Source organism: Staurois parvus, unplaced genomic scaffold (genome assembly GCF_062004578.1).
Source record: "Staurois parvus isolate SC_StPar_1 unplaced genomic scaffold, SC_StPar_1.0 ptg001022l, whole genome shotgun sequence".
NCBI lineage: Eukaryota > Metazoa > Chordata > Amphibia > Anura > Ranidae > Staurois > Staurois parvus.
This window is the reverse complement of record NW_028318818.1, coordinates 334,526-355,596: the sequence shown is the minus strand read 5'-3', so window position 1 is coordinate 355,596 and position 21,071 is coordinate 334,526. Positions and strand designations below refer to the sequence as shown.

The following is a 21,071-nucleotide window of genomic DNA, read 5'->3' as shown; positions in this document are numbered from 1 at the left end:
TATAATGCCCTTTGGGCTGGCAATTATATCCCCCTCCCCAGTGACTAAATCCCAAATAAACCAATAAGTAAATATAAGGTGCTTAAAGTGCTAAAAATAGTACATATACAACGCAATGAAACGTGGCCACGCTCCTGATGACGTCATAGGACGAAACATGTAGAGCGGGGTTTGATAGTGCTACACTTGTCCTCTGAGAAGGAAATGCTTTTTGCTGGGATTTAAAGTACCATACACATGGTTTTTTTTTATTTTTTTCTATTTTTTACCTAATAAATACGGTGTTACGCTATGGAAGTTTCCCTTTGATGGTTTTAGGGTGGTGGAGGAGTACTGTGGAGGTCCTGGAGGAGTTTTGTCACAAACGATTGATCTAGAGGCGTTTCCACTATGGAGTCTGTCATCAGCGTATAGAGGTGTCAAGACCACACAGATGGGCAACTTGCCTGCAGGAGAGCGCTGCAACATCTCATGCGATATTTGACCTACCATTCTAGGTGGTCAATCTGTGCTGAGTGGGGCTCTGGAGGGGGAGCACTAATTGACGCACAGAGAATTGCTATGGATAAGAAGATTTACTACTGTATCACTTAATATTCACACCAGATGCAGATGGGGGTTTCTTTGGAGTTTTTTTTAACTTTTATATGTTTGCACAATTATTGGGACTTTAAAATATACATATATATTTTTATACAATTTCACTGTATACACAGTTTCATGGCATTAAGATGTTGCAGTGCTCTCCTGCAGGAAAGTTGGCCGTCTGTGTGATCTTGACACCTCTATATGCTGATGACAGACTCCATAGTGGAAACACCTCTAGATCAATCGTTTGCGACAAAACTCCTCCAGAACCTACACAGTACTCCTCCACCGTAAAAACATCAAAGGTAAACTTCCATAGCGTAACACCATATTTATTAGGTAAAAAACATTTAAAATAGCACTTACATAAAAACCATGTGTATGGCACTTTAAATCCCAGCAAAAAGCAATTCCTTCTCAGACAAGTGTAGCGCTATCAAGCCCCTCTCTACATGTTTCATCGTGTGACGTCATCAGGAGCGTGGCCACGTTTCATGGCATTGTATAAAAAACATTTAAAATAGCACTTACATAAAAACCATGTGTATGGCACTTTAAATCCCAGCAAAAAGCAATTCCTTCTCAAGACAAGTGTAGCGCTATCAAGCCCCTCTCTACATGTTTCGTCCTATGACATCATCAGGAGCGTGGCCATGATTCATGGCATTGTATATGTGCTATTTTTAGCACTGTTGTCCTTTAAGCACCTTGTATTTACTTATTGGTTTATTTGAGATTTAGTCACTGGGGAGGAGGGATATAATTGCCAGCCCACGGGGCATTATAGCACATGCACATTTGTGGGTATCCTTTGTGTAATACGGAGTTCATTCATGTATTTAATTGATTATTTAAGGTAGTTTTTGGGAGAGGCAGCGCAGAAATTTTTATGTTTGAACTCACACATTTTTCCACCGGTACACATTTGTGATTTTCCTAGCAGCAGTCGGTCTAATTGATCAGTCCTCTGCGCAGGTTATACTCACACTCCTTAAAAAAGGGACCACAGAGCACAAAAGAAGGACCAAACACCCAACCCACCCGAGAGTGTCAGATGCTAAACGCTCCTTTCCAGGATGCCCTCACAGACACAGCCCCCCTTTTCCACACCCATCCTTTACCTAAATGCTCTTATTACTCACCTGAATGCACAGTCACATGACATTCCAGTCCCGAGTCTCTCTTTTCTCCTGCGTACAGAAAGCGGAGTCTTTCTTCAGATCCCCTCATCACTGCCTGCGTGATCTGGACAATTCCTATTGGCTGTCCAGCGCCAGGGTTCTCTCAGGATCCAGAAGTGGATGACGTCAGAAAAAAAGGGGACTGACTGGGCACATCTGCATCCCAGGATTACCAGTCCCCTGCATCCGAAAATGGCAATGAAGGGGTACCTGGACGGCAGACTAAAGTGAGTATATCTCACAGTATAAAAAAACAAAAGGAATAAGTAAAGGTTGGTGGAAGGTAGAGGTTTCATTTTCTGCCAGGAGAGGTTTTTCAGCTAGAGTAGTTCTAGATAGGGGGAATTGTGAGGTGTAAATATAAACGCGTTAATTTGCGAGGAAGGACTTTTTAAACACGCTTTTTACTGCCAGCAAAGTCGCTCCAAGTAATAAAAGGAAGGATAGAGATGACAGCCTATTAATTTGTACCTACAGAGATAAGTCAGTGGTGGCAGCTACCACATTCTATGTTGACAGGTTCCCTTTAATCCCTCCAGAACATGTAGAGAGACACTCCTACCTGTGCTGGCACTGAACCTGTGAGCACTGATTGGTGGCATCCTGTCTTCCTGCAGCAGTGCTCCAGGGGAGGGGCAGCTGGCAGAGGATGGGATGTTGCCTGTAGTGTTGATGAGTCCATCAGCCGGCCCGCTATCCCCGCTGTCATCGCTCTCCTGTCTGTGCCATATGTGCCGCCCTGCTGCCATACGGGTCTGCTGTTGATGTAACTGTCGGTAGAAAGCAGACAGAACGTACTCAAAGACCACTTTATATAAGCAATGTGCGAAAACCAATTCATTGTTATACAGGATTTATATAGCGCCAATAGTATGCGCAGCACTTTACAATATAAAGGAGACAGTACAATTACAATACATTTCAGTACAGAGGGAATAGGAGGGCCCGGCTTGTGGAGCTTACAATCTAAAGGAAGGAGGAGGTGGTAAAAAAGGTGATAGCTGAGGGGGATGATCTGGCGGAGGTGATTCAAGTACAGTTCTTAGGTGGAGGTGGGGTAGGCTTCCCTGAATAAGTGAGTTTTCAAAGATTGCCTAAAGAAAGAGAGTGGGGACTGACTGGACATACTGGGGTAGGGAGTTCCAGAAGATGGGAGAGGCTCTGGAGAAGTCCTGGAGGCAAGCGTGGGAGGAGGTGTATTGTCTGTATTGTCAAATTAGTTGCAGGCCAAATTCACAAAGACTGTTTAAACACAAATCACCAGCGCCAAAATTCGTGAAAATTATATACCAAATAAATAAATGCTGCTGCTCATTAGTGTAAACACCAAAAAAAATATAAAACATCAAAACAGCGCAAATATGTAACAATAAATAAATACACACTGCAAAAAAATGAAAAATAATTAAAAAATCAATTCCACTCCAAATCAATAGTAACAAAAAAAAATTATAAAATTATAAAATTAAAAATATGAAAAATATAAAAAATATATTTTTTATCATTTTTTTTTTTTTTACCATTGATTTGGAGTGGGACTGATTTTTTATTATTTTTTATTTGTTTGCAAATTCACAAAGAGGTGTCAGCGAGGATGAAATCAACAAACAATCACAAATGAGGTGTCAGTGAGGATGAAATCAACAAACAATCACAAAGAGGTGTCAGTGAGGATGACATCAACAAACAATCACAAAGAGGTGTCAGTGAGGATGAAATCAACAAACAATCACAAATGAGGTGTCAGTGAGGATGAAATCAACAAACAATCACAAAGAGGTGTCAGTGAGGATGACATCAACAAACAATCACAAAGAGGTGTCAGTGAGGATGAAATCAACAAACAATCGCAAAGAGGTGTCAGTGAGGATGAAATCAACAAACAATCGCAAAGAGGTGTCAGTGAGGATGAAATCAACAAACAATCGCAAAGAGGTGTCAGTGAGGATAAAATCAACAAACAATCATAAAGAGGTGTCAGTGAGGATGAAATCAACAAACAATCACAAAGAGGTGTCAGTGAGGATGAAATCAACAATCACAAAGAGGTGTCAATGAGGATGAAATCAACAATCGCAAAGAGGTGTCAGTGAGGATGAAATCAACAAACAATCACAAAGAGGTGTCAGTGAGGAGGAAATCAACAAACAATCACAAAGAGGTGTCAGTGAGGATGAAATCAACAAACAATCATAAAGAGGTGTCAGTGAGGATGAAATCAACAAACAATCACAAAGAGGTGTCAGTGAGGATGAAATCAACAATCACAAAGAGGTGTCAATGAGGATGAAATCAACAATCACAAAGAGGTGTCAGTGAGGATGAAATCAACAAACAATCACAAAGAGGTGTCAGTGAGGATGAAATCAACAATCACAAAGAGGTGTCAATGAGGATGAAATCAACAATCATAAAGAGGTGTCAGTGAGGATGAAATCAACAAAAAAATCACAAAGAGGTGTCAGTGAGGATAAAATCAACAAACAATCACAAAGAGGTGTCAGTGAGGATGAAATCAACAAACAATTCAGATAATCTCAATACTGATGGTAGGAGCTTAATATCTAGACATGAAGAGTAGGGCGAGGCGTATGAGAACATACCTCATGCATGTACAAGGCGTGCAGGCTCATCTCCATTGAGGCGTATTCAGATAAAGGTCCGCTATTCATGGGGCCCTCCCACAAGCTGCTGCCAAAACTGAAACAAGAATCAATTTAGAAACATCCCAGTAAGTCAACAAAATATACACAGTGACCAGCGTAGGTTTGGAATGAGCATCAAAGTAGGGAACCTTGCTTTTTCCCCAGGCTAACTGGAGAATTCTGACATTTTTTAGGTGGGTAATGAATTGGCCATATCACAGGGTGTCATAGAACTGCTTCGAAGAGTAGGACTCCAGAGACTGACTGCCACTATTGTAATGAGGAAGCGATCCTAACTCGATACAAAGGTTACAAGGACCTATAACCATGCAATGTGATGGTGACTTTCATAGGTCCCTGGTCCTAGTATAACAGGTCAGACTGATCTATCGCAGTGGACACAATCAGCAGAGGTAATTTTCAGTTGCACAGTGACACAATCACACAATCACTTATGTAATGACGGTCTTAAATGGATATTTGTTTTTGCATATATACTGTTTTCATATATTTTCCTATTTATAAAGTAAAAGTATAGTATAAGTATTCACGTAACCTCCCTAGCGGTCTGATTATGTCAGTAGTTCTGTGCTCAAAGCGGTACATTGTTTTCAATGGAAATATGTTGTTTTTTTATTGTAGGACTGTAATTTTTAGGAATAACTCACTGAAATCTGTCCGAACAAGAGTCTAGTAAACATCCCGGGTATGATAAAACTTGAAACATGAAATCAGAAATTATATTATAATAAATAATCATAAAAAATAATAATATAATAATTAATGTAATTCAATAATATAATCAAACCAAAAACACTGAAATGTGAAATAGAGCGCCAAGTTCGCACATCGCTGAGCAAAGTCGCAAAATCGTTTTCAGTGTCTGACGAATTTCCCCCACAAATCATTATCACTCAATTCTGCAAGTGGTTCTGATTTACTATCGCTGTTCTCTAGCCGGTCTAAAACCGCTTTTGACCTAAAGGGGCGCTTTTTGGACGCCATGGACGTTTCTCAGTTTCAAGGCAGAAAGAACAAAAAATGCAGGCAGGGCGCCGGACAAAGCACTCGGGACAAAATGTATGTGAAATGGTTTGATACAGGAATGTTATACTATCAGATTTTAGTGTATTTAGTGAATGTCAAATTTTTACATTTTTGAATTTCCCGCCGGTTCCGTCCCCCGTACGTCCTGACGCTTGCAGGGAATGGAACCCGGAAGAGAGATGCCGTAATGAGCCGGAGGACACGGCCGGGGACACTGCAGGAGGGACATCGCGGGAGCGCAGGACAAGGTAAGTGATCGTGGAGCAACGCTGCAGGGGGGACTGCGTGGGAGCGAAGGACAAGGTAAGTGATCGAGGAATCGTGGAGCAACGCTGCAGGGGGGACATCACGGGAGCGAAGGACAAGGTAAGTGATCGAGAAATCGCGGAGCAACGCTGCAGGGGGGACATCACGGGAGCGAAGGACAAGGTAAGTGAAACAGGGATGCAGAGTGTAGCTCGGGGTTACCGCTTGTGGTACTGAAAGTTAACCCCGAGCTACACTTGGGAATACCGCCAGATAGGTTAAAGAATAATTAAAATTTTGTGGGGGAAAAAAATAGCAAATAAAAAAACTAATATAGAGTAGAGAATTGCGACACAAGTCATATTGTAAATTAATATTTTTAAATATGAGCTTTCCTTTTCAATATGCAGTGCTGTAATTTTCTGTAAATTGCAATATGGCTGCCTGGAGGTGTTCTGTATACAGACATGTGCAGAACGACCCTAGAAATGTCATTTCCTGCTTGTGTGATTGGTTCATGGATTTTCCCAGAAGTCTGCAAAAAGGTGCAAATCAGATTTTTGTTAGGAAGAAAAAAGCAACTGAATGCCAGAGCTCCTGCGCTGGACAATGGACTCCACAGTGTCAATATCCCACATGTATATGAAAAGAATGCAAGCCTTGCTGCCCTCTACAGACCAGGGAAATCCAAAGAGAACTGTGTACAAAGAGACAAAAAGAGGGCGCACAGGCCTAGTGCATTACCTTAACCCCTTCACACCGGCGCCTCCCGGCCCTTTAAGAGTTTCAGAAGGCGGGAGGGGGCGGGGTTTAGGGTCATGTGACCGCCGTGACGGCACATGATCAGGAAAGGTCCCGATCGAAAGAAATCGGGACCTTTCCGTGAGTACTGGACATGTGTGCTGGGAGCGTGCAGGGTGTGTGCTTTCGGCACATATGTCCTTTTTTAATAGAATGCAAATATGTGGCCGCTCGGCATCTAGGCCCAGACGCCGGGAGGCCGCACAGTTGCGTTTGGTCGGCGTGAAGAGGTTAAAAGATGAGATTTATTGATAAAGAAGTATAATACTCACAAGATAAATAAAATCAAATGGAAAGCATGTCACAGGGAATGCAGTGTTGTCCAAAAAAACCCCTGAAGATAGTCTGGTGGGGGACTGTAGACCTCTGGATAGCTGGTGGCAGACGCATTTCGAGGTTGTACCTCTAGGGCTCTGAGGAAGAGGTACAACCTCGAAACGCATCAGCAACCAGCTATCCAGAGGTCTACAGTCCCCCACCAGACAACCTTCAGGGGTTTTTTGGACCACACTGCATTCCCTGTGACATGCTTTCCATTTGATTTTATTTCTCTTGTGAGTATTATACTTCTTTATCAATAAATCTCATCTTTTAAGGTAATGCACTAGGCCTGTGCGCCCTCTTTTTGTCTCTTTGTATACATATCAGATTTTGTACATCCCCTGCAACAAAAATTTCATTTTTGGGGAGATACTCCAAAAGAAGAAAAAGAAAAAGGGAAATCACGTCTAAAGGGATGCAGACCCTGCCACGTTCCTCATTAGAGCCCTGCAAGCGCAACAACTGATTGATAATTATAAAACCACTTCCATCCAGATTCACTCTGCTCATGGACACAAACAAACAAACAAACAAACAAACAAACAAGCAGCTATTCCTTCAGAATAACAAAAGGATGGAATCTGCAACAAAGTTTATTAAATTCTTGCAATGTACATAGATCACCCAGAGGGGAATATTGTTTCACAACAATAGGGAAGCTACTCTTTAAAGTGGAACTATACTCACCTCAATTCCAGCGATGCAATGTCCCTCCCCCCCACCCCCCTTCCTTGGCCAATGACATATTCAAACGACTGGCTTCTGGGTCTTTAATACCGTCTGCTGTCATTGGCTGGGTGGGGATTACATCACATCAATCAGCTTTAGACAGTGAGCTGCGTACGTGCGGCTCACTGTAAAGGGGTGGACAGGCAGGTAAGTAACTTTAATGCAGAAGAGACAAAGCACATCTCTTCTGCATTAAAATTCCTTCCTATTTGCCCATTTTTTTATTTTACCACTGTAAGATGATGGTAGCTGTATTAGTGCACCTGCAACACAGTTGAGTACTGTCAGTGATCCTTTTTTTCTTTTTTTTTGCAGTGATAGTTTGTTTACATTAGCAGGTGCCCATGATATGGATTGCTCTTCAGAAGGCCTTTGACAGCCTGTCAGGAGGCATTATATTGTCTCCTCACCACCTGATTTAACCCTGTACATGGCAACGGAATCGTGTGTGCTGCACGTGGTTGCGATATCAACCCTATAGACTTGCACTGGTCGAGTTCAGTGGCAGTGGTAAAACTACAGCTCAACCACCTGATTTTACAGCCCCCAAGCCACACGTGTGGACAAAGCCTCATACAGTTGCAGACAACAGTTGAAACCTAACAGGGGTTCTAATCCTTCCCTATGTTATCTGAAGCTAAAAAGAAAAAAAGATTTTTGACTGGACATACAATTTAAAAGAGAAGTAGGACTTTTATCCCCCCCATATTTATACTTACCTAAGTGGATGCAGCATTGGTCCAGTGCTGCATCTGTCACCCGCCAACTCTAAGGGTGAGAACTCAGAGATCACATGACCGCTGATTGCTCAGTTCTCCCAGCCGCTCTGAGCAGAGAGCGGCGACTGTCAATCACTGCTTTCTGCTCAGCCCCCCCAGCCCTCACTGGAGCTCTGGACTGTGAAGGAGGCGGGAGCGGCTGGCTAAGGCTCTTAGCGCAACGCTGAGAAACTGAACCAGGTGCCACTACAGACTATAGAGTGGATCCTGACTTTGAAGTCGAGATCTTTCCCTAGTCTGGACCAGCTGAGTGATGTCAACCGACAGCACATAACTGCTGATTGCTCAGTTCTCCCAGCCGCTCTGAGCAGAGAGCGGCGACTGTCAATCACTGCTTTCTGCTCAGCCCCCCCCAGCACTCACTGGAGCTCTGGACTGTGAAGGGGCCGGGGTAGCGGCTGGCTCTGGCTCTTAGCGCTTCACTGAGAAACTGAGCCAGGTGCCGCTACAGACTATAGAGTGGATCCCAACTTTGAAGTTGAGATCTTTCCCTAGTCTGCACCAGCTGAGTGGCGTCAACCGACAGCAGGCTTCAGTCCGCTGTCAGCTAAAAACAGGTCACAGGAGTGCAGAACCAACTGCACTCCTGTGATCCACAGGATAAGTATAGCCAAATGACCTATGGCTGTACTTCTCCTTTAACTCATTCATTTCATTACCAAAAAAAATACCAGACATACTGTAAAAAAATGGTCACAGAAGTAATAAAAAAATCAGTTTGAGATATGTACATTATCTCCAAGTCATGTATTCAAACCCTTCTGCATGGGTTTCCATCTGAAAATTATAACACATATACACAAACGCACACACAAAAACACACACACACACTGCAGGGGCCATACATGGGTCGAATTCCAAACAAAATTTCTTTAGAAAACCAGAAAGTCCGTGCATTTTGTGATCCGATGGTGCCACCATTGATTTCGAAATTCGACCAACCAAGCCTTTAACTTCACCTCATGTTGCTACAGAAAAGAATTTTCATGGCCAAGAATTTTCTTTTCTGTCCAGCTCATTTCTTTTTCAATTACATTTCCCGCATGCTTCTCCCATCATTGATTAGAAATTCGTTCTTTTTTCAAAAAATGTCCAACATGCCCGATCACTCAAATTCGATGGGCCGTTGATGTGGCCCACTAACGGTGCAAAATTCGAACGAAAATTCTTAGAAAAGATTTTCGAAAGAAAATTCTTTTGGAATTCGACCTGAGTATGGCCGGCTTAACAGAGCAGGACAGGAGCTTCCAGTTGTCTACATCACTGCGCTCTCCTCACCCGCTCTGGTTTACTGCTGTGTGGCAGGACTGCTGTGGAGACAGGGAACGGAGAGCAGAGGCCACCTCGGACACGGCAGAGATGTGCGGAGAGCAGAGGACGTCAGTGCGTGGAGGGAAGCCTCCCGGAGACACTCCAGTGAAGACATTTGCCATAAGGCTGTGCGGCTGAAACAGAACAGAGGGAGACAGAAATAAAAATGTCTGAAACGGTACACTTTTTATTGGCTACTGATAACGTACATGATTATTTCTGGTGCAAGAGTATTGTCGCTAGATTTATAGATACGAATCATTCCTACACCAACAACTACTGTATTTTTCGCTCCATAAGATGCACTTTCCCCCCCCCCAAAAATGGGGGAAAATGTCTGTGCTTCTTATGGAGCGAATATGGAGCCTTGTTAGAATACCAGGATGGCCACTCGCCTCTTCTGTGCAGCAGAACCTGCTCCTCTGTCCTACCTGTTCCTCGGTCCAGTGGTGTCCTCATCATCTTCTCTCCCTGGCTCCGGCATCTTTAGTGTGGGCACCCGGCTGTGACAGATTGCGGCTTCACAGCCAGGTGCCCACTGCGCATGTGCGAGAAGCGCTGCGCTTTGTGAATGGTCCGGCAGGTTTCTGGGACCTGTCACGTGTCCCAGAAGACGGGGAGGGAGGACAGCTCCGCGGAAGTGGGGGTACCTGTCAAATTCGGGTACCCGCTCCCCCCTTCCGCTCCCCAAAGGTCTGCAGTCTCTGGTCCATCTCCTGTGCTATGTCCGCAGTCTCTGGTCATTTCCTGTACTATGTCCGCAGTCTCTGGTCATTTCCTGTACTATGTCCGCAGTCTCTGGTCATCTCCTGTACTATGTCTGCAGTCTCTGGTCCATCTCCTGTACTGTGTCCGCAGTCTCTGGTCCATCTCCTGTACTGTGTCCGCAGTCTCTGGTCATCTCCTGTACTATGTCCGCAGTCTCTGGTCATTTCCTGTACTATGTCTGCAGTCTCTGGTCATCCCCTGTACTGTGTCTGCAGTCTCTGGTCATCTCCTGTACTGTGTCCGCAGTCTCTGGTCATCTCCTGTACTATGTCCGCAGTCTCTGGTCATTTCCTGTACTATGTCCGCAGTCTCTGGTCATCTCCTGTACTATGTCTGCAGTCTCTGGTCCATCTCCTGTACTGTGTCCGCAGTCTCTGGTCCATCTCCTGTACTGTGTCCGCAGTCTCTGGTCATCTCCTGTACTGTGTCCGCAGTCTCTGGTCATCTCCTGTACCATGTCCGCAGTCTCTGGTCATCCCCTGTACTGTGTCCGCAGTCTCTGGTCATCTCCTGTACTGTGTCCGCAGTCTCTGGTCATCTCCTGTACTGTGTCCGCAGTCTCTGGTCATCTCCTGTACTGTGTCCGCAGTCTCTGGTCATCTCCTGTACTGTGTCCGCAGTCTCTGGTCATCCCCTGCACTGTGTCCGCAGTCTCTGGTCATCTCTTGTACTGTGTCCGCAGTCTCTGGTCATCTCCTGTAATGTGTCCGCAGTGCCGCATTGTAGAGTGCTGAAACGCACATGCATTGTGGTGTGTTGGGAAGGTGTGAAGGGGTGTCATTCAAAATTAAGTAATTTTTGTACAATATGTAATACAATAACTGACAAAAAAACAAGGTAAATAATCAGCACAAAAAAAAGCTTCACTGAAAGCAAACCATTTTAGGAAGTTATGCAGGCCATAGACGGGTCGAAAATCGGCCAATTTTTGCACCGTTAGTTGGTTAATTGGTCGGCCGGTTTTCGGGGTTTTGGCACTTTTTTTTAATTGGTCAAGTTAGAAAATGCTTTTGACGATCGGCCAATTTTCCCGGCAATGACGGGCAAATCGGCCGATCATTTTACCTATAAAAAAATCTGCGTATGAGCCGTGACCTGGAGGAAGAAGAAGAAAGAAGAAGAAAGGAGGAAGAAGAAGAAGAAAGGAAGAAGAAGAAGAAAGGAAGAAGAAGAAGAAAGGAAGAAGAAGAAGAAAGGAAGAAGAGGAAGAAGAAAGGAAGAAGAAGAGGAAGAAAGAAGAAGAAAGAAGAAGAAGAGGAAGAAAGGAAGAAGAAGAAAGAAGAGAAAGAAGGAAAAGGAAGAAGAAGAAGAAGAAGAAGAAAGAAGAAGAAGAAGGAAAAGGAAGAAAAAGAAGAAGAAGAAAGAAGAAGAAGAAGGAAAAGGAAGAAAAAGAAGAAGAAAGAAGAAGAAGGAAAAGGAAGTAAAAGAAGAAGAAGGAAAAGGAAGAAAAAGAAGAAGAAGAAAGAAGAAGAAGGAAAAGGAAGAAAAAGAAGGAAGCAGAAAGAAGAAGAAGAAAGAAGAAGAAAGAAGAAAGAAGAAGAAGGAAGAAGAAGAAGGAAAAGGAAGAAGAAGAAGCAGGAAGAAAGAAGAAGAAGGAAGAAGAATTCCAGTCCGCTCTTATATTTTATTTGAAAAGTATTGCGGTTGCAACAATGTATCTATTTGTATCCGAATAAAACCATCTGTATCCGAAATGGATACATTGTTGCAACCGCAAGACTTTTTCATGTAAAATATAATAGCGGAGCTCTCTGTAAGGGATAGAAGTAATTATGGGGTTAAATGCCGGCCGTAGACGGGACGAAAATCGGCCGATTTTTTTACCGTTGATGGTAACGTCGGCCGATCGAACGACCGATTTTTCTTTTTTTTTATATAAAAAAACGGCCGGTTTTCGACCAGTCTATGGCCTGCCTTAGACCCATACAAAAGTGAACATACAAGCCGCCCATTAAAAATGCAACAGAATGGAAATTTTATGGACACAACACTCCTTTTTTTCACATCTGCGCATTGTGTTCCGAAACGCGAGTGTTTTGTGGTGCATTAACAAGGCGTGAAGGAATGCCATTCAAAATGGAGTCAGTCATTTTTCTAAGTTACCATGTGTGGCAGTAACGCCTGTATTACTGCAAACACACATATGAAGGTAGACTAAAAGCAGACTTGTCACAAGTCCAAGCAATTCAAAATGAGCATATAGTTCTCTTCTGTGAAAACCACATTTTTAAAACAACCAATGGATCCAAAAATATAGAGCCAGAATTATATGTAAATCCTGGCTCTTGCTTTAAAAGTTGTAAAAGTGTATTTTTTTCCTCTAAAGAGTAACTCCACTTTGTTGAGAAAAAAAATTCCCCTCTGGGTGATCTATGTACATTGCAGGGATTTTAACAAATTTTGTTGCAGATTCCTACCGTTTGTTAATCTGAAGAATTAGCTGTTTGTTTGTTTGTCTGTGTCCATGTCCAGAGTGAATCTATATGGGAGTGGTTTCATAATGATCAATCAGTTGCTGCACCTGCAGGGTTCTAATGAGGAAAGTGGCATGGTCTGCATCCCTTTAAACCTGATTTCTGTCTGGGAGTATCTCAACAAAAATGATATTGTTGCAGGGGATGCCACAAATCTGACTTGTATCTTGTAACTTGTATCTAGTGCAGACTTCTGGGAAAATCAGTAAGCCAATGACACAAGCAGGAAATGACTTTTTTTTCAGAGGCCTTCTGTACATCTGTGTGCAGAAAGCCTCAAGGTTGCCATATTGCATTGCATTGTACAGAAAATGACAGCACGACAGATTGAAAAACGAAAGGCAATTTTTAATATGACTTACTTCTTATTTGTTACTTTCTTCCCACAAAAGTAGAGTTACCCTTTAAATAACAATGTTTAAATACAGGCAAGAAAAAAGCCAAAGGTTACATGACACAAACTTAAGGTGTTACTAAACCCCGGACCCTGCATTCACTATATCCAGTCTCCCCGGACTCCGCATTCACTATATCTGGTCTCCCCGGACCCCGCATTCACTATATCTGGTCTCCCCGGACCCCGCATTCACTATATCTGGTCTCCCCGGACCCTGCATTCACTATATCCAGTCTCCCCGGACCCTGCATTCACTATATCCAGTCTCCCCGGACTCCGCATTCACTATATCTGGTCTCTCTGGACCCTGCATCCACTAGATCTGGTCTCCCTGGACCCCGCATTCACTATGTCTGGTCTCCCCGGACCCTGCATTCACTATATCTGGTCTCTCTGGACCCTGCATCCACTAGATCTGGTCTCCCTGGACCCCGCATTCACTATATCTGGTCTCCCTGGACACCGCATTCACTATATCTGGTCTCCCAGGACCCTGCATTCACTAGATCTGGTCTCCCTGGACCCTGCATTCACTATATCCATCTCCCCGGACCCTGCATTCACTATATCCGTCTCCCCGGACCCTGCATTCACTATATCTGGTCTCCCCCGGACCCTGCATTCACTATATCTGGTCCCTCGGACCCTGCATTCACTATATCTGGTCCCCCGGACCCTGCATTCACTATATCTGGTCCCCCGGACCCTGCATTCACTATATCTGGTCTCCCCGGACCCTAAATTCACTATATCTGGTGTCCCCGGATCCTGCATTCACTATATCCGCTCTCCCCGGACCCTGCATTCACTATATCTGGTCTCCCCGGACCCTGCATTCACTATATCTGGTCCCCCCGGACCCTGCATTCACTATATCTGGTCTCCCCAGACCCTGCATTCACTATATCCGCTCTCCCCGGACCCTGCATTCACTATATCTGGTCCCCCCGGACCCTGCAATCACTATATCTGGTCTCCCAGGACCCTGCATTCACTATATCCGGTCTCCCTGGACCCTGCATTCACTATATCCGGTCTCCCAGGACCCTGCATTCACTATATACGGTCTCCCAGGACCCTGCAATCACTATATCCGGTCTCCCCGGACTCCGCATTCACTATATCCGGTCTCCCAGGACCCTGCATTCACTATATCTGGTCTCCCACATTACACACAACATGGAAATGCAATTATTTTAGTAAATATAAACTGCTAAATACATCATCAGCAGTATATAGCAGTCTTGTGACAACGTCTATCAGTGTCTGGCTAAGCACTGACAGAAGCTTGTAGGAGGAGTTTTCATTTTCCTCTGACTGTCCTATGATGCTGCATGACCCCTGACCCTCTGTCTGGACAACGCTGATTGGTCCTGTGCTGACACATGCACTCTCCCGAAAACAAAAAAAACTCTCTAGCAATATACACCAAACTGAGCATGTGCCTCCTAGGGATCTATACTATCAGCAGATGGATTGGGGACAGTAAAAAAAAACGGGAGGAGCAGAGAAGACAGGATCAAACAGCCTTTTTACACAATGCGGATTAACCCGTTAGGTTCCACAGTGAGTATAACAAGCATGCTTTACTGCATATACAGACTGATTTTACAATTGTGGGTTAAGTAACACTTTAATTTTGTATGTCCTTCAGCTGCTTCAAATTATCATGGCGATTGTAAAAATTTACATCAGGCTATATTTTTTTTTTGGCTTTGTGCCTACAGGTAAACCTATGACCTGTAGGTACCGTAAATATCTCCTAAACATGCACAAACATCACTGGCGCATGTGCTCTGAAGGAACAACATACAAGTGCCATTCTTTCAGAGCCATGTGCCGTAAACAGTGACCCCTGCAAGCATACGTGGGAGTGACGTCATTGAAGCTCAGCCAATCAAGTGGCTGCAGCTAGCGCACCCAGAAGACTGGGTGAAGATGGAATCCCTGTCAGCGCTGACAGGACGCCACAGGCAAGTCTGTCAGTATGCGGTGCATACTAGAACATTATGACTTTCCTGGGGGGGGGGGGGGGGGGGGGCGGGGGTCAGCTGCAGTTTACTACCATTTACGGTTTACTGATTTCATTTTAGGACATATGCCCAAGTGGAACTGAAGGAGGAATAAAAAGAACACTTACTTCAGAATCAGACTGCAGTGACAATCCAGAGTAGTGCAGCAGCTGTGCCAGACCGGCGGGATTTTTTGGCGTTGTTCCACCGCTGTCCTTCTGCACTCGCTCCCGCAGGTGACTCAGAAAGGCCGAGCACTCCCGAGGTGGCTGCCAACGTGGGTTAGTTATAGCAAAATGCATGAGAGACAGTTCTGTCTTCCCATCTTCTGCCTGCTGGTACACAGAGGCCTCGGTTTTTCCTGCCGACATCCACTGCAACAAGAGGAAAGACACATAGAGGGAGATTTACTAAAACTGGAGCACACAGAATCTGGTGTTGCTGTGCATAGAAACCAATCAGCTTCCAGTTTGTATTGTCCAAATTTAAGGCTACTTTTACAGTGAAAAACACATAGGCGTTTTTACCGCGCTTTTGCCGTGCTTTCTGGCGTTTTTAAAGGACGCGTGAATGAAAAACTGCACCAAAAACGCTTCTCAGAGGTGTCCTTGAGGTGCTTTTCAGGCGTTTTCCATGAATTTCAATGGGAAGAGGCGTTTTTTTTTTAACCACAAGTCCGGACACTTTCACCCCCTTCCTGTCCAGGCCAATTTTCAGCTTTCAGCGCTATCACACTTTGAATGACAATTGCGCAGTCATGCAACACTATACCCATATGAATTTTTTAGCATTTTTTTTAGACAGATAAAACTTTATTTTGGTGGTATTTATTCACCACTGGGATTTTTTATTTGTTTTTGCTATATAAATGAAAAAGTCCAAAAATTTTGAAAAAAAAGTGTTTTTTTCTTATTATTACTTTTATTATTACACAGGATTTATATAGCGCCAACAGTTTGCTCAGTGCTTAAGCGCTTATAAAATTTTGCAAAGAAATAATCTTTCTTCATAAATCTTGGCCAAAATGTATTCAGTTACTTTTTAGTAAAAAATAACCCAAATTAGTTTATAACCAAAAATTATAATTTTAATAAAAAAATTTTTACATTTTTATTTTATTTTTTTCTATTATTATGTGTTTTTTTTTGTATCATACTGTCACCCTAGCAGTACAATGTCACCATAGTGACACTACTACTTGGGGGGTGATGAAGGTTATTTTTTTTTTACACTGATTGCTTTTACACCTGTAAAGGCTGTAAAAGCAATAATTTCTCCTTCTCTCTGACTGCATTCCTGCAGCCATTGAGAAATACTGTGAGAGCTGTGATTGGTCACAGCTTGTCACATGGTACAAGGCTGTTGTGAATAGCCCTGTACCATGTGACCTCTGTGATCAATCACAGATTTTACAAGTAGTAAGCAATGATGTCAGAAGTGACATCTTACTTACTACTATTCATGTGATCACTGATTGGCCGATCAGTGATCACATGATCGGGACCTCACACAAAGGTCTAATACAGAGATCGGTGTTCCACTGTGGACACAGAGGACACAGCGGGCACCGGATCGCGGTTCTGTGCGCTCCCAGGGAGCGCGCACAGTCCATAATGGCAGGTGCTGTTTAGGAACGGCAACCCACCCCTGGAGTGCCACCGTCCCGTCGTTTGTATAAAGCGGCCAGGCGGGAAGTGGTTAAAGAATAAGTAAAATTTTGTGGGGAAATAAATATCCCAGGGAGTGCACACAGGCTGAAAATGTGGGCGCCGTTTATGAATGGCAACCCGCTCCTGCACTGCTCCCGTCCGGCCGTTTATGTACATGAGCCAGACTGGAAGTGGTTAACTCACTAATCATGCCCCAAAGATGCTGCAAGCAGTTTTTACACCGCACCGCAAGTGCAACTCCTAAGTGTGAAAACATACATAAATATACATTCACATACACAGGGAAGCGTTTTTCTTGAGCTTTTCAGACGCTTTTTTTAACGCAAAAACGCTTCAAAAACTCCTCAGTGTGAAAGTAGCCTAAGGCCAGCCATACATGGGTTGATTTTCAAACAATTTTTAGTTCGAAAATCGGACCTAAGAATAAATCGGGCGATTTTCACTCTGTTAGTGGGGTAATGGCACCGCCGATTTTCGTGGCTCCTCCCCATTTCGTTTATCGGGCATGCTGGCAAAATTTGTGAAAAACGGCCGATTTTCTAAATCATTCGTGGCACCATCGGATTACGTAATGAACGATGTTTTTGATCGAAAAATCATTCAGAATTCGACCCATGTATGGTCTGCTTAAATGAACAAGCTGAATTTGGAAGCAGATTGGTTATTATGCACAGCTGCACCCAATTTACGTAGAACTGAACAGACATGTTTTTTTTACAACCAAAACGACATGAAAGGGCCACAAGGGAGATCTCAGAGATCTTTGTTATTCTATATAGGCTTTAATAGGGCTACAATGCTTTATAAGATGCTTCTGTTCTGTGCACTCCATGTATTCTTCTAGGTCAGGGGTAGGTATGCAACCTGTGGCTCTCTAGCTGTTGTGGAACTACATTTCCCATGAGGCATTGCAAAGATTACAAAACTGACAGTTACAGCTATGACTTGCAGAGGCATGATGGAACTTGTAGTCCTGCGGCTCTCAGGTTGCCTACCCCTGGTCTAGGAGATGAGTTCAAGGGATTCCCATCTATAATCTATATCAGTTCAGGAATGCACACTTACGGCGGGATTGCCATGCTGGCGGACATCCATTTGTGCAAATGAACAGGTGTCTCCGACGCCCACCACCTCAACTGTGAAATTCCTGAAGAAGTCAATGATCTCTAATGACTTGGGGCGCAGTTTGAATATCAGAACAAGGGGGGTGAGCAGCGGGCTGAGGAGCTCCTCCAGAATGAAGACCTGAAAATGTGAACAATAAAGTCAATCAATCACTGACCCACAAGTACTATGCAGTAAATCGCTGTGCTAAAGTGAACCTGTTGCTTTGCACATGCAGGCTTCCCCACTTACCTCCACTTCCCTGCTGCTCCATTGCTGCCAAGAGCAGGAAAAGCCACCTTGGGTATACTAAAAGGCATTCAAAGTCATAGCTTACACAGCTCTATGGACTCTTCCCATGTCACAGTGCTGTTTTGTCCAGAGCTGTCACATGGACGGAGTCACATGCTTCTCCATTCCCAGAAGTACTGGGTATTTTTTTCACTTCTGGTAGAATGAAGGGGAATGACAGGTGATGGGAACAATCATGCAAACCTTTTACTTCTGTCCATATAGGCAAAGCACCGGTTTACTTTAAAGTGATATTAAAAGGGAATTATTTTTTGTTTTTAATAACAAACATGTCATACTTACCTGCTCTGTGCAGTGGTTTTGCACAGAGCAGCCCCAATCCTCCTCTTCTTGGGTCCCCCACAGGAGCTCCTGGCCCCTCCCTCCTGCTAAGTTTGCTATGGGGGCACCCAAGCAGACTCGCTCCTGAGCCACTGTTCTGCGTGTCTATTCACACACAGAGTGCGGCTCAGCCCCGCCCCTGCTCTCTCCTCATTGGCTCACTAGCTGTGATTGACAGTAGTCCCACTGCTATCTCAGCCAATGAGGAGCGACAGTCCCAGAAGAGATGCTGCTCTTGTGCACATTGCTGGATCGTAATCTGGCTCAGATAAGTATTAGGGGTGGCCAGGGGGGACTGCTGCACACACAAGGTTTTTCACCTGCATACATAACATGCATGAAGGTAAATAAAACCCTGAGCCTTTACAACCACTTTAACCCCTTGACGCCGAGAGCACGCAAATATGCGGCCTCTGGGTGTCAAGGCCCAGTCACCCAGAGACCGCACATTTGCGTGCCATTAGAAAATACATATGTGCTGAGAGCGTGCGCCCTGCGCGCTCCCAGCACATATGTCCGTGACTCACGGAAAGGTCCCGATCTCCCCTTCCCAAACGCCTGTCTAACGCCTGTCAAACGCTATAGGGGCGTTTGGCAAGTGTTAGAAATGAGTCAAGTGTGAACGAACCCTTCGGATAACACTCACCGCCTTGTACTGGAAAAGCTGTGCAAACTCGCTGCGGGTCTCGGCCCGGTGAGCGCTGCGCTGCCAGTGGTCAGGCATATAGTGGATATGAGCCAGGATCACTTTTAGGAGCTGCTCTGGACAGAAGACCATGTGCTCTTCTGGGATAAATGATCTGAAAGAAGAAAGCTATCATGAGTTCACATGTCATCATGCCATCGTGAGGCACAGAATATAATTGGATACTAACATTTATAGGTAAAGTTGATCCAGGGAATATCCGATTGCCTCTCGGGGGATCAGGAAGGAATTTTGTTTCCCCTGCAGGAGCAAATTGGATCATGCTTTGCTGGGTTTCTTTGCCTTCCTCTGGATCAACTGTGGGTATAGGATTGTGTATATACAGTAGGATTGTATTTTTTTTTTTTCCTTTTATTGGTTGAACTAGATGGACTTGGGTCTTTTTTTCTAACAGACTATGTAACTGTGTCGAATATCAAACTCCTGCTTTGATTTCAGAGGACAAATTAAAGCGGAGCTCCACCCAAAAAGGGGAGGTCCACTTTAAGGCCTGCTCCCCCGCTCCCCATTAAGGATTGGCACCTTTGGGGGGAGGGAGCGGGTACCCGAATTTGACAGGTACCCGCTCCCACTTCCGGTTCGGAAACTAAAGGTGTCCTCCTTCCCTCTCTGTAGTCTTGTGGGACACATGACAGGTCCCAGAAGACTACAGGACCATTCATGAAGCGTAGCGCTACTCACGCATGCGCAGTGGGTACCCGGCTGTGAAGCCGCAAGCTGTCACAGCCGGGTGTCCACAGTGAAGATGCCGGCCTCCTGGAATACAGGACGGCTGGTGAAACAGGCTCTGGGGGACACACCACGGGACCGAGGGATAGGTAAGTGGCTCTTTTTTAAAAGTCAGCAGCTACAGTTTTTGTAGCTGCTGACTTTTATTTTTTGACAGCGTGAGTGGAACTCCGCTTTAAATTTAGGTTTGTGTAGCCAAACTGAATTTTCTATTTTTATTCCTGGAATGCAGTCAGGCTGCATAACAGTAATTTATTTCTGCTGTACATGTCAGTGGTTTTTATTTTTAACATAATAGTTTGCCTCTGTTAAAATACCTTGTGCTCAACACAGTGCAGCGCTCAAGATCTCCAGCATACCCTCTGCACAGTGCTCTGATCAACAATGCTCATTCTCCCTGAACATGGTTGTGTTAGAACACTATGCAGTGGATGTGTCAGAACCGCTAAAGATCCGGATTGCTTTGCTCTACATCAGTGGTTCTCAACCTTCCTAATGCCACGACCCTTTAATACAGTTCCTCATGTTGTGGTGACCCCCCAACCATAAAATTATTTACCCAGTAATTATAAGTCATGAGTGTCGTTTTACCTCCAATACTGCTGCTTTCAACACAGTAGCTGCTTTCTACACAGTAGCTGCTTTTAACAGAGTAGCTGCTTTCTACACAGTAGCTGCTCTTTACACATCGGAAATATGTGTTTTCTGATGGTCTTAGGGGACCCCTGTGAAAGGGTCGTTCGACCCCCAAAGGGGTCATGACCCACAGGTTGAGAACCACTGCTCTACATTGAGCCCAGGGGTCCAGGTTGCTGCAGACATAGGGAAATTTAGCAAAGGCTGCAGCACATTAAAATAAATAAATAAAAATGCCGGCACATTCAATTTCTGAATTGGTAATTCACATTTGCAAAGGAAAAAAAACATGCT

General features: G+C 44.3%; 1 protein-coding gene across 2 annotated transcripts in view; it reads right to left on the bottom strand.

Moving 5' to 3' along the window:
- ATG9A (autophagy related 9A) overlaps positions 1 to 21,071 on the bottom strand; it is an 88,188-nt gene that overhangs the window by 15,185 nt on the left and 51,932 nt on the right. For both annotated transcript variants that reach the window (XM_089657697.1, XM_089657699.1), the window contains 6 exons: positions 19,353 to 19,506; positions 18,035 to 18,214; positions 15,428 to 15,673; positions 9,616 to 9,782; positions 4,373 to 4,469; positions 2,332 to 2,539 (listed from right to left, as the gene is read on the bottom strand). In XM_089657697.1, coding sequence (XP_089513823.1) covers positions 2,332 to 2,539; positions 4,373 to 4,469; positions 9,616 to 9,782; positions 15,428 to 15,673; positions 18,035 to 18,214; positions 19,353 to 19,506 — 1,052 coding nt within the window. The remainder of the gene's footprint in view (positions 1 to 2,331; positions 2,540 to 4,372; positions 4,470 to 9,615; positions 9,783 to 15,427; positions 15,674 to 18,034; positions 18,215 to 19,352; positions 19,507 to 21,071) is intronic.